At 58.1% G+C, this 10,865-nt stretch overlaps 1 protein-coding gene across 1 annotated transcript in view; it reads right to left on the bottom strand.

Annotated features, from left to right (window-relative positions):
- Positions 1-1,439: 1,439 nt before the first annotated feature.
- SRP68 (signal recognition particle 68) overlaps positions 1,440-10,865 on the bottom strand; it is a 28,543-nt gene continuing 19,117 nt past the window's right edge. The window contains exons 10-16 of the mRNA XM_054593347.1: positions 9,361-9,425; positions 6,479-6,632; positions 5,746-5,840; positions 4,845-4,974; positions 3,123-3,198; positions 2,646-2,698; positions 1,440-2,255 (exon numbers count right to left, since the gene is read on the bottom strand). Coding sequence (XP_054449322.1) covers positions 2,028-2,255; positions 2,646-2,698; positions 3,123-3,198; positions 4,845-4,974; positions 5,746-5,840; positions 6,479-6,632; positions 9,361-9,425 — 801 coding nt within the window. The 3' untranslated portion in view covers positions 1,440-2,027. The remainder of the gene's footprint in view (positions 2,256-2,645; positions 2,699-3,122; positions 3,199-4,844; positions 4,975-5,745; positions 5,841-6,478; positions 6,633-9,360; positions 9,426-10,865) is intronic.

Here is a 10,865-nt window from a genome sequence, read left to right as displayed (position 1 = left end):
CGGCCCATCCCAGGGCGGGGGGCTCAGCCCACACAACAGGGAAGACTCCCAGGAAACAAGGCGGGTGTCCGGGCCCCCTCCTTACACCCAGAGACCTCCCTGCACCGCCGGCTCCCTGGGCAGGAAGAACCAGGCCAACCCTGCACTTTCACTCTTGACCCTGTCAGCCCAGGGCCTGACTCTGCACATGTCCCCGGGCCTGGGGACGCAGCGGGGTTCTGCCCTTGGCACCCTGTCTCACATGACACAGCCTGTTCCGCATCCAGGGACGCCATGGGAAGGGACGCGTGAGCTCACCGAAGACCTCGGGCCCGCCAGCTCTGTCCTCTCATGTAAATAGATACTTGTAATACTAAACACGTCTTGTCACAGCCTCACGGGCTGACGATGGCCACGCCTTGTCCGAGCAGCCAGCAGGGACGCCAGGAGAAAGGGAAGTTCTAGAGCTGCAACCAGAGCGCTGGATGCTGGCGCTCTGTGATGGGCAGCACTGGGAGGGCCGAGGGCAAGGCGAGGGGGCACCTCCCCAGACCCAGAGGACGAGGACAGGAGCCGCTGCTCGGGCCCAGGGCCACCCCACGGTGCCGCAGACACTGGCACGGACAGGCCGGAGGTCTGCCTGCACGACGGCCTGGCATGGGAGCACAGTGCGAGGCGGCGGGGAAGGAAGGAAGCCAGCCCCCAGCTGCCCTCAGCTTGTCCGGCCCCGAGCCTTGGGGGCGAACACCCAATGCCACAACCTAAGGCATCTGTCCCATTTTAGGAGGGAGGACACCCCTCAGTTACGTGGCAGAGGCTATGAAACTTTCCATCTGAAGTCAGTTCCTGAGGTTCTCTGACCCCAAGCCTATCGTGTGGGAGGAGGCCCCCCGGGCGCCTCTGGGCGTTCTAGCCCTTTCTTCCCACTGTGCTCTTCTCACTTCTGCCAGCTGCCCTCTGCAACTCGCAGGAAGACGGGGGCACTGCCGTGCCCATGTGGGATGCCGCCCGGCAGTGAGGGGCCCAGACCTTGAACCCCTTGGCCTTCTCCCCAGGCTGCACCGCTCAGCGCCACACGCACGCACGTTCCCCGTGGTGGGTGCTCTCTCCTGTGGGGCAAGTTTCCATTCCCAGGGGGCGTCAGAGCTTTCGGGAACATCCTGTGCTTCAATCACTGGTATTCCCTGCTTTCTCACATGGCTTTTCTGACTTATTGATGCTATAGCAGAAATAAAAGAGCGACTGAGGAAAAAATAAAGGGCAATGAAAGAAACTGACTAAAGCATACTGGCATCTAAAAAGTTACATCGTCTCTAATACTCACTTATCTGGCCCCCAGCCCGCACCCCCAGGAGGCCAGGGCACGCCCGACCAGACAGCGCCGTGCAGCGGGGCCCGTGAGACCCGGGCTGGGTGCGTGAGGGCGTGCAAAGAACGGGCACAGTCTCCAACATCTTGGCCTTTTAATATAAGATTTGTTTTCATCATTTCTGAGTGTAACACATTTCTTCTAAAAATAGAGCTCTTTGCTTGATTTGAAACTGAACTTCCACTTGGGGGTGACGGGGTAAGGCTGACTGTAATTCTGGGGAGACGGTGCCAATGTGTCCTAGTCACGAACAAACTTTTCAGGGGATTCTGGGTGCTCACAGCAAGAAGGAGTTCGTTTCAAATCCGTGGTACTGAAGAAACGGGACGAAACATTCCGGGCCCGTAGCTGGGCCTGGTGTGAACCTCCTCCCTGAACACACGACTGACCACAGGGAATCAGTCACCGCACAAGAGGGACCAGATGGCAGCGCCCTCCCCCAGTAGTGGTGGACAGAGGGACCGCGCGCGCACGTACCGGAGGACACCAGGGCGCCCCCCCCGGCACGCTGGCTGAGGATGTAAGTGCACGAACACACAAGACAAGGGACGCAGGGCTGAGGCTGCTACGCTCCCGCCCTGGGCCAATGCGGACCTGGATTTAATATCACGGAACTCGCTGGGGTTTCCTCACAACACACAGAGTCAGAATCTCCCCCTGCCCCCATGGAAGAGCCTGGTTAGCTCCTGAAGCCAAAGATTCCCTTGATGTAGCCAGTGAGGCCGCTCTTGGCCTTCTGCTCCAACTTGTCCTCGAGCGGTGGGAAGGCCACGTGGTTGAGGGCCAGGTCAAAGAACAAGGGCTTGCAAGGGATGGGCCGGAACCCTGGCGGGAAGTGCACGAGGTTGGCTTGCTTGGTGACGAGGGAAGGGTCCAGGCAGAATGTCTCAAACCGCTCAACCAGGGGCTGGAAGTCAAATCAGAGGAAGGAGCCGGCGTCAGTCACAGATTGACAGCAGGGCACGAGCCGCGTGGTGCCCGCTCGGCCTCTGTGCGCGGCCTTGCTCGATGCCCGCGAGCCTCCTGTGGGGCAGGGGGCGCTCCCACACCCCCAGGTCACAGTGGACGGCCACTGCCCCTCAGAGGCTGGGAAGGGAGCACCCGGGCGCTCGCCTCACTTGGGACCACCTGGGTGACACCTAACGAGCCTCAGAGGCAGCCTTCAGGCGTCTGAGTGAAGCAGGGGAGCGGGGCCTGTCCTCGGGGCTACGGGTCTCCTGCCCTCCCCGTGGGCGCCCGCTCCTGATGAGCTACGAACCCTGCTGTCCATCCCTCCAGAGCCACAGCCCAGACTTGCCTTGTTGTCCTTGACTTGAGAGGCGGTCTCTGTTTGGTGGGAGTCACTTGCATCTAAAAGTTTCACAGGGATTCAGTAAGGACAGGGACTAGGCAAGCTAGATTCACAAATGACACCACCACACACGTGGGCTCTAGATCCCAAGAGCAGAGGAGGCCAACCTGTGGGCGAGTGAGCCCCTCCCTGCTGGGCCCAGCCCGCTGAGAAGCCGCACAGGCTCAGGCGGGGAGCCCTGGGCCCTCAGCCCCGCGGGCCAGCACCCCGCACGGGGGCAGCGGCTTGGGAAAAGGAACAGTAGGGTAGTTTCTCTGAATCCTTCCACACAACTGGCTGCCTTAATGTGGCAAAAGTAATGGCAGGGAAAACAAGACGCTTACAGATTAACCAAAACAACCCCTTTCCCTCCTCAGAGAGCAGCGTGGGGGCGGGAGAAGAGGAACGGCAGCGGCGGGGGCTCCGGGCACCCCGGGGGCTCACCCAGGATGGCCGCGGCCTGCAGGGAGCACTTCTCGGACCTCACTTGCGTGATGAGCTCGTGCACGTCAGGCAAGTCCTGCAATGAGTCAGAAACCGTGCGCTCCTGAGCTGGGCGGCCAGAGAGGCACCAAACCAGCCTGGCGTTAAGCAACCCCACTGGCATTTTCACGCGATTTAGACTTTTAACACACTTCTTCCTATTAAAAAAAAGGAAACACCACTGGCCTGTCTCAAACAGGCCAATCTAAGCCACAGATCAGGCGCTGGGCCCGGACCAACGGCGACGTCAGCACACACGCTCACCTCCCATAGCCCGCACCCTGTGCTGGGCCTGCCCTGGGCAGCCTCCGCGGCAGCAAGTCCCCCTCACGGGGCTCCTGGGGAGCCCGCGCCCACTCTGCAGGTCAGACGGAAGGACAGAGGGCCGCAGGACGTGCCCAGCTGCACTCGCAGGGGCTGCGGAGCCGGGCCTCTCCCCAGGCAGTTGGCCTGAGTGGGGGCCGTCCTGCTGCCTCCGCCTCGTGCTTCGTAGCCCTCAGTGACCGGGCAGGGTCTGGCAGCCACGGGGCCCTCACACCTCTTGTCCCCGAGACTCCCCCCGACCCGCAGCGCATCACGTAGGATGGGCCTTTGTAAAACGCTTCCTCCCTCCTGAGACAAGCTGCCACCCTTGTTGGCCTCCACATCCCTCTGCCCACTGCACCACGCCCCCCCCCCCCCGCCGGCCCCGCTCTGCCTCTGCTCCCAGATCTCCCTGCCTCTGCCCAAGGGGCGGGCTCCTACAGGCAGGCCTTGTGGCTGTGGGAACTCCACATGCTCTCTGACAGCAGAAGCTGGGCTTATACTTCAGCCCCCATCCCCCAAGCCTAGTGCTGTTCTGAGCAAACAGCCACAGTCTGAGAGCAGCGGCTTTCACGCACCGCTTGAGACTATGCTAATAATAGTGCTGTTATGATAAACTTTGCTCGCTTTCTAAACAGTCTCTGCTCATAGAAGACACTTGGGTTCTTCGGACCAGACAGCACTTTAAGGATCCCTGCGTCACCCCAGATCACGAGCGGGAACAGCTTGCTGCCACTTGACAATCAGCACAAGAAACCACGCCGCCAGCGCTCGAGATGGGCAGGGACTTTCACGTACACCCAAATCGCCTGTGGGGCCCGCTAAAACGCAGACTTCTGGGCGGGGCCCGAGAGTCTGCACTCCGGCCTCCGCCCGAGAGCCGCCGCTGCTGGCCCAGGCACTGTGGGGGCGGGGGGGGGGGGGCGGGTGCGGGCTCAGCGCCGCTTCCCAGCCTGGCTGCCCATGAGAATCAGGGGGGCTTTAAGAAACCCCAAGCTCATCCCAGACTCCCACACCAATTAGAACTGGACTCTCTAGGAGTACAACCAGACACACATTTTTCCCCCCAAAGGCAGCAAATCAAGATAAATGGTGTGTGAGGGCCAAAGAGGAATGTGAATCCAGACATCCATTTTTTAAAAAATCTTCCCAGGCGATTTCTACATGCAGCTGAATCTAAGAACAGTACTGCAGGTTTATTTTATCCAGAGGGATGGCTTCCTTCCTTAGAACCAAGTCCCCCTTGGGCCGGGAACGCTGCCACGCGTGACCCAGCCAGTGGCTCCCGCGCACCCAGGTCAGACCAGCCCGGGAGGGGCGGCCCACAGAGCCTCACGGCACTTGTCCCCACTCAGAGATGACGATAGGCCCACGACCCACCTTCAGGCTGTTCCTGAAGGCGCCGGCGTCCGCAGTCACCTCGTCTGCGTACTTCAGGACCCTGTCGTACAAGACAAGGGCCTCGCTCCACTTCTTCACCAGCACGTAGGACTGAGCGATAAAAAAACACCTGACGGGGAAGGGAAAGAGCACAGTGTTCCAGAGCGACAGCTGCCCGGGGCGCGGCCTTCCCGGGAGTGTGGCTGCTTTCTACATCGGAAACAGGTTCCTGGACCTCAGCATCACCGCCTGGGAGACGCCAAGGTGCTGAAGGTGCCGGCTGCCAGGCTGGCCTCACTGGCCCCCACAATCGGAGGCGGCAGGGAAGGCCCGCGCCCCACACGGCCGGCGTCTCCCACACAGCCGGGCCACAGCTGCCCGCCTCTGCTCATCCCTTTTTCAGGAGCCAAACCCAAAACCCTCCTCCTAAGGGAGGCCAGTCCCCTGGGGCCAACAGAGCCTGGGGCTGCTGGGCAGCAGGACAGCGGGGTCCGCGGCCCAGGAAGAGGGAGGTGGGGCGCAGTGGGGCAGGAGCCAGGGAGAGAGGGCGCTGGCCTGCCGCTGTGTCCAGAACCTCCTCTTGCCACACAGCCCACACCCAAGTTAAAAATGACCGAGTCACTGAAAAAACAAGCTCAGCTTCCGCTCTAATTCTGCCCACCAACACCTTTTCCAACACTCGTCCCTTTTCCACTGGGAGGAAGGAGAAGACACTCGGTGCGCGCGCCCGCCAGCTCCTCCGTCCTACGCCAGAGTGCCCGAGCCGCCGGACTCCCGTCCCGACCTGACACGCCCCCAGACCGCGCTGGGCTGCCTCTTCTCCGACCGCGGGCAAGGGGACCACAGAGCCGGCGCCCCAGCCTTCTGGGGGCTGAGGGGAGCCCCGTCTGCCTGCTCTCACCTGTAAGCCTTGTACACCAGGGTCCTGAGGCCTATCTCCTTCTGGAAGGCTTTGTCCTCCTCTAAGCCAGGGAGCTGAAGAAGTTCCACCAGGTTCTGCACAAGATGCAAAAAGGAAAGACCATGAAGAGGAGATGCAGACTACGTTTCTGACCGAAGATCTCATAAGGACAGACAAGCGGGAAAAGGAGCAGCCTAAGCTTGGAATAAAGGGAACAGTCCGAGTTGACTGACTTGGCGGCAGCCAAGCTGTGTCACCTCCATCCTCTCGAATGCCAAAGCCTATCCGTCCTATCTGACTCGGCTCACGCCTCAGCCCTGCAGAGAACAGCTCAGCTACAGGGAGCCGCGCAGCCCTGCACTTCCATTTCGGTGCAGCCTGCTCATCTGGCATCTGCTCGGATGCCTGTGTGTGAAGCTGCCTCATGAGCCTGCTCCCTGGCAAGCTCCCAGTGGCCAAGACGCCCTGGCCGCAGCCTCGGGACGCGTCGCAGCACACGGGGAGTGCACGCAGGCGAAGTGCTCAGGGAAACCCGTGGGATCGCTAGTCTGTAGGTCAGCATGTCCACGTGTTGGGGCCACAGACCACTGAAAAGTAGGACAAGACCTCTGTCCTTTACCAAGACGCTAAGAGCTGCTGCTGGTTACCTCCACCCTTTCGCTATGCAAAGCAGTCTCTTGGTGTCCAAGCCATGCAGAGTCCAGACCCCTGCATTCCCAGTCCTCAAGGTCACCTGTAGAATGATGTCGTAGAGGCGGATCAGGTCCTGGGGCCGGGCGCGCTTGCTGTCATCTTCCGGCTGTGGCTGCAGCAGGGCCTTCTGCAGACCTTTGGCCATGTTCTCATTTCGCTTGATGGCCGTCGACAGCTTGATGTAAGTCAGGTAGCTGGAATGTACCACATGTCAGCTCAGGTTATGCTCAGGAAGCTGACGTTCTGGGAAGAGCACAGGACCACCCGTTGGGGCTGACCTAGGGGAAGCATGGGGGTGAGGGCGTGTCACGCGGCCGAGCTAGTCAGCCTGGTCCTCAAGCTCAGGGGGCCCTCTGTTCTACCTGCTGTTCAGGGGCTAATATGCAGAGGACCAGTGTAAGGCCCCATGACAAAATCCGATTTTAGCCACAGAGAGCTACTAATCCCCAGTCCTTCAGGCGATCCACGGAGAGCAAGCGCGTTCCTGGGACAGGAGCTAGTTCACGGCCTGGCCCACGCTCACACTCTAAGGACAGTGTGCTCAGAGGCAGCTGCCCCTTCCTCCGATGACCTTCTCTTAGAAAAGAGGGCAGGGCAGTCTCTGTGGATGGCTGTGTACATTAAACACGTGTGTACACCAGAGACTGCACGATGCCTGCTCACTTTTACTGGACCACCAGGCACATCTCTCTAATACCTGTGCATAAAAACAGGGCGACCATTTAAAAATCTGTTTAAGAAGTGTTTAGGCCTCCAGACCTCCTCCTCCTCTGGCAGAAAGCTAGAGGCACCCCTGGGAAAGGACACAGGAGATCTGGGTCCAGGGGGTCCAGGCATGGCCGAGGTCAGGGACTCCCTAATGAACCAGGGGCATTAAAGGACTGTCAAGTTCCAAGTGCTGCCGACCTCCTGGCCTCCCTCCCCTGCTCAGCTTCCAGAGCAGAAGCAGCCTGGTGTTTCCTGGGGATCGCCCTGCCCAAGAAACAAACCCTCCATAAGTCTAGAGCCGCGGTCCCTGGTGGAGGCGCAGAGCCAGGACACCTACAGGGAAGCCCAAAGGTGCGGAGCCCGGTGGGTGAGGGCAGGGCCACCCCCAGGCAGGCTGCCCACTTTGCAGGAGGGGATGAATCAGACATCTGACCAGACAGAGGAGGTCAAAATCGAGAGGGGAAAAGGTAACATAGAAGACCCAGACTGCAGGGAGCAGAAAACTCAAGAAAACTGTTATTAATAACCCCAGAAAGATAAGGGAAGGCTTTGTAAAATTAGAACAAAGCATTGTATTTCAAAGAACACAGGTTTGTAGAAATTGAAATAGCATCAGAACTGCGAAGGCCCACAGGACTCAGGTGGGAGGTCGAGAAGGGTCAGGGAGGAGGGCGGAGAGTGGGGCGGAGCAGGTGAGCGGCCTGCTGTGAGGAGAGGCATGAAATGCCTAAATCCCCAGAAGAGGTAGCAACATATCTGTCCCTAGAAACATGAAGATAAACGCCAAAAAACTTTGTTAAAGTTAAAAATGGCTGCTTCTGAGAAATGGGAAAAGGAAAGAAGGTCATGAGATGAATTTTCTTAAAGCTGTGAAGAGAAGTCACTCTCTCAAAGCAAATTAACTATTACTCACAAAGTGCTAAGGAGATTTAGATACATCGCTCGAAGTGTTAGTAAAATCCCAGAGCCACCTGCTCCCGACCCGTCAAGACCGGCCTCCAGACCCCGCTGAAGCCCACCCGCCGGCACTGGCCAGAGTGGATGGTGGGACAGGGACCCGGGGGTCAGGGGCTTCACGGCCTGAAACTCCCGAGCCTTGTGGTAGCTGTTGGCGTCGTTTCCAGGCTGGGAGGCGGGAGCGACTCCTGATTCTGACTCTTTGTGCCAACTACACACAGGTCCCTCAACCTCCTGGAGCCTGTTTCCCTCATCAGGCTGCTACAACGCAGGCCGTCGAGGGGCCGCTCCTGCTCAGCGGTCTGTCCGAGCCCTGTGGCAGTCAACGTGACCTTCGCATCAATCAAATTCCCTAAGAACGGGGTTGGAGGTAGGGAAAAGTTTCTGTGGTTTTGTTTTTATAAAAAAACTAGGAAGCTGGGGGACAGCTGAAAACATTGACAGGTTCACCAACAATTTATAAACAAATTTTAATTTCTTAGTCACACAGAGAACAGAATCTGATGAGAAACAGTTTTCCCAACTAATTCCAGTTCTCCCCACGAAGTTCCAAAAATGCTGCTCTTCCTTGCTCCTTTCTTCTGTGAAAAAAATGGCCCACTCTAAAAAAAAAAATCACACTTGACAAGGTGCTGTACAAACGTACAGGAAAGAACAGGGACAAAAGCAGCCCAGGCCCGCCTGAGGAAGCAGCTGCGGGGGCACACTGTGCTGGCGTCCGGCAGCTGGCGCTGCGCGCGGAGCAGGGGCGCCCACAAGCAGTGCGGGGACCGGGAAGTGCGCCTGCAGGGTGGCAGCTCCACAGCTCGGCGGGGGGTGGCGGGGGGCGCAGAGCCGCCCGCAGCTGTGCTGGGCCACCCAGCATCCTCCCTGAAAACGTGGCGCAGATTACCTCGCTCAAAAATAAACGCCAGGTGGAATTAAACTTGAGTTTAAATTGAGCTTAAATGTGGAAGGGACAGTGTCACACATCCAGAACAGAAAGGAGGATGATCCCAGAGGAGGAGAGAGAGGACTCGACTAGGTGCTTCAAAGTCATTGTTTACATTCCAGGTCCTACGCTGCACAAAGGTTAAGTTATATAAAGATCAGGTTCCAAATGCAGTGTACATACTCTTCCATGATAAAACGTGCATAAATACATTAGCATTATTTATTGTATATTAAATTACACATTAACACACACAAACACTATATGCCCTCTTTTGTTCCAATTACGCAGCTCACAACATTTACAAAGTGTTTCACAGTCCTTACCTGTGCAGGTACTGAAGATTAGACACCTTCCCTGACTCCCCGTCCAGAGTGTAATCCCTCTGTTTCTGCAGAAAGTGAAAAGGGAGAGTTGGGGCGGCTGGCCCTGCCCTGGGCTCTGCCTGCCTCCCTCAGTGACGAGGTCCCTGGGGCCCTGGAAGAGGCCCTCGGACGCCACAGACCTACTGGGCATGCTCTGGGCTACAGGCTCACCCGGCTGCCACTGAAAGTGGATCTGAGTGTGGTAAGAGAGCGCAGAGCAACGGCCAGCAAGGCTTCCAGCCCGCAGCGCTGATGTCAAACCTCCCACGGCCCGCAGCTGTTTATACCCAGGCTGGACCCTGTGCTGCTGGCTCAGTGAGCGCCCCTCGGAGATGGCCACGTGGCAGCTCCGGAGCCCGAGAGGCTGCGCTCTCATGTGGCAGGAGGCCCTGACTGAGGCTGTGATGAAAACAAGGGTCTCTGGGTGAGACCCTGCAGGTCCCACATGACCATGGGCTCCTTCTCAGCAGGAGACTCAGCGACAGAGGCAGAGGCTAGGGCAGAGGTCAGAGAGGAGACAAGATGCCATGCTGCTCTTTGAAGACGGAGGAAGGGACCATGATCCAGGGCAGGCAGGTGGCTCTAGAAGCCAGGAAATGCACACTCAGGAATGCTGGAGAGGGATTCCCCCCCTGCTCCCCCAGGGCTTCTGAAAGAACGCAGCCCTGGGAACCCATTTCGACTTCCACCCTTCGGAACTGTTAAGATAGTAGCTCTGTGTTGTCTGAAGCCGCCAAGTCTGTGGTGCTGCTACAGCAGCTACAGGGAATACACCGTGGTCTCGCCATACCCGTCGCCCTCTGTGAGGCGCCCCTCGGCCGCTGTGAGGTCCAGGTCAATGAGGGAGGCTGGGGCTCTGCAGGCACCTGCTCCGCGGATGCAGGGAAGTGTAACACACAAAGGCAGCTCAAGGGAGAGGGGAGCAGGCGCCTATAGTCTAACAAATCCCTACTGAACCATGTATACCTAACACACGGTGGAAGATGCTGAAGAAAATGTTTCATTGCTTTTTAGATACTTATAATTTTGAGGAAAGCATAACGAAAAAGTAAATATATAAGGCAATACACAAAATATTAAAAGGCAACTCCTGATTAACTATCAAACCAAAAAGTGGGCTGCGTGAGATGTTCAGGAAACAGAGAGGTCTCAGGGGCCAGGGCGGCGAGGAGGCCTCCCGGGGGGCAGGGGAGGGGGCGGCGTGCGCCAGCTCGGGGTCCACGCTGTCTTTGCCGAACGAGGGCCCTCTCAAGTGCGGTGCACTCAGCCCAAAGCGGGTGGGTACAAGGAGAAACTGGAACTTCTACTTCTGTTTATTTCATTTCTAAAAGCTTTATTTTAATGCATGTGATACACCACTAACCAGCTGAGGAAGAAGGCACACCTCTACAAATAAGCGGAGCGGTGAGCGCCCCACTTTGCCTATGGGAGTGCATCACACAGACCACGGCCCGAGAGCCAGAGGG

The sequence above is a fragment of the Pteronotus mesoamericanus genome, unplaced genomic scaffold (genome assembly GCF_021234165.1).
Source record: "Pteronotus mesoamericanus isolate MK-2021 breed Mesoamerican mustached bat unplaced genomic scaffold, CSHL_Meso_final scaffold_408, whole genome shotgun sequence".
Lineage (NCBI taxonomy): Eukaryota > Metazoa > Chordata > Mammalia > Chiroptera > Mormoopidae > Pteronotus > Pteronotus mesoamericanus.
This window is presented reverse-complemented; position numbering and strand designations above follow the sequence as displayed.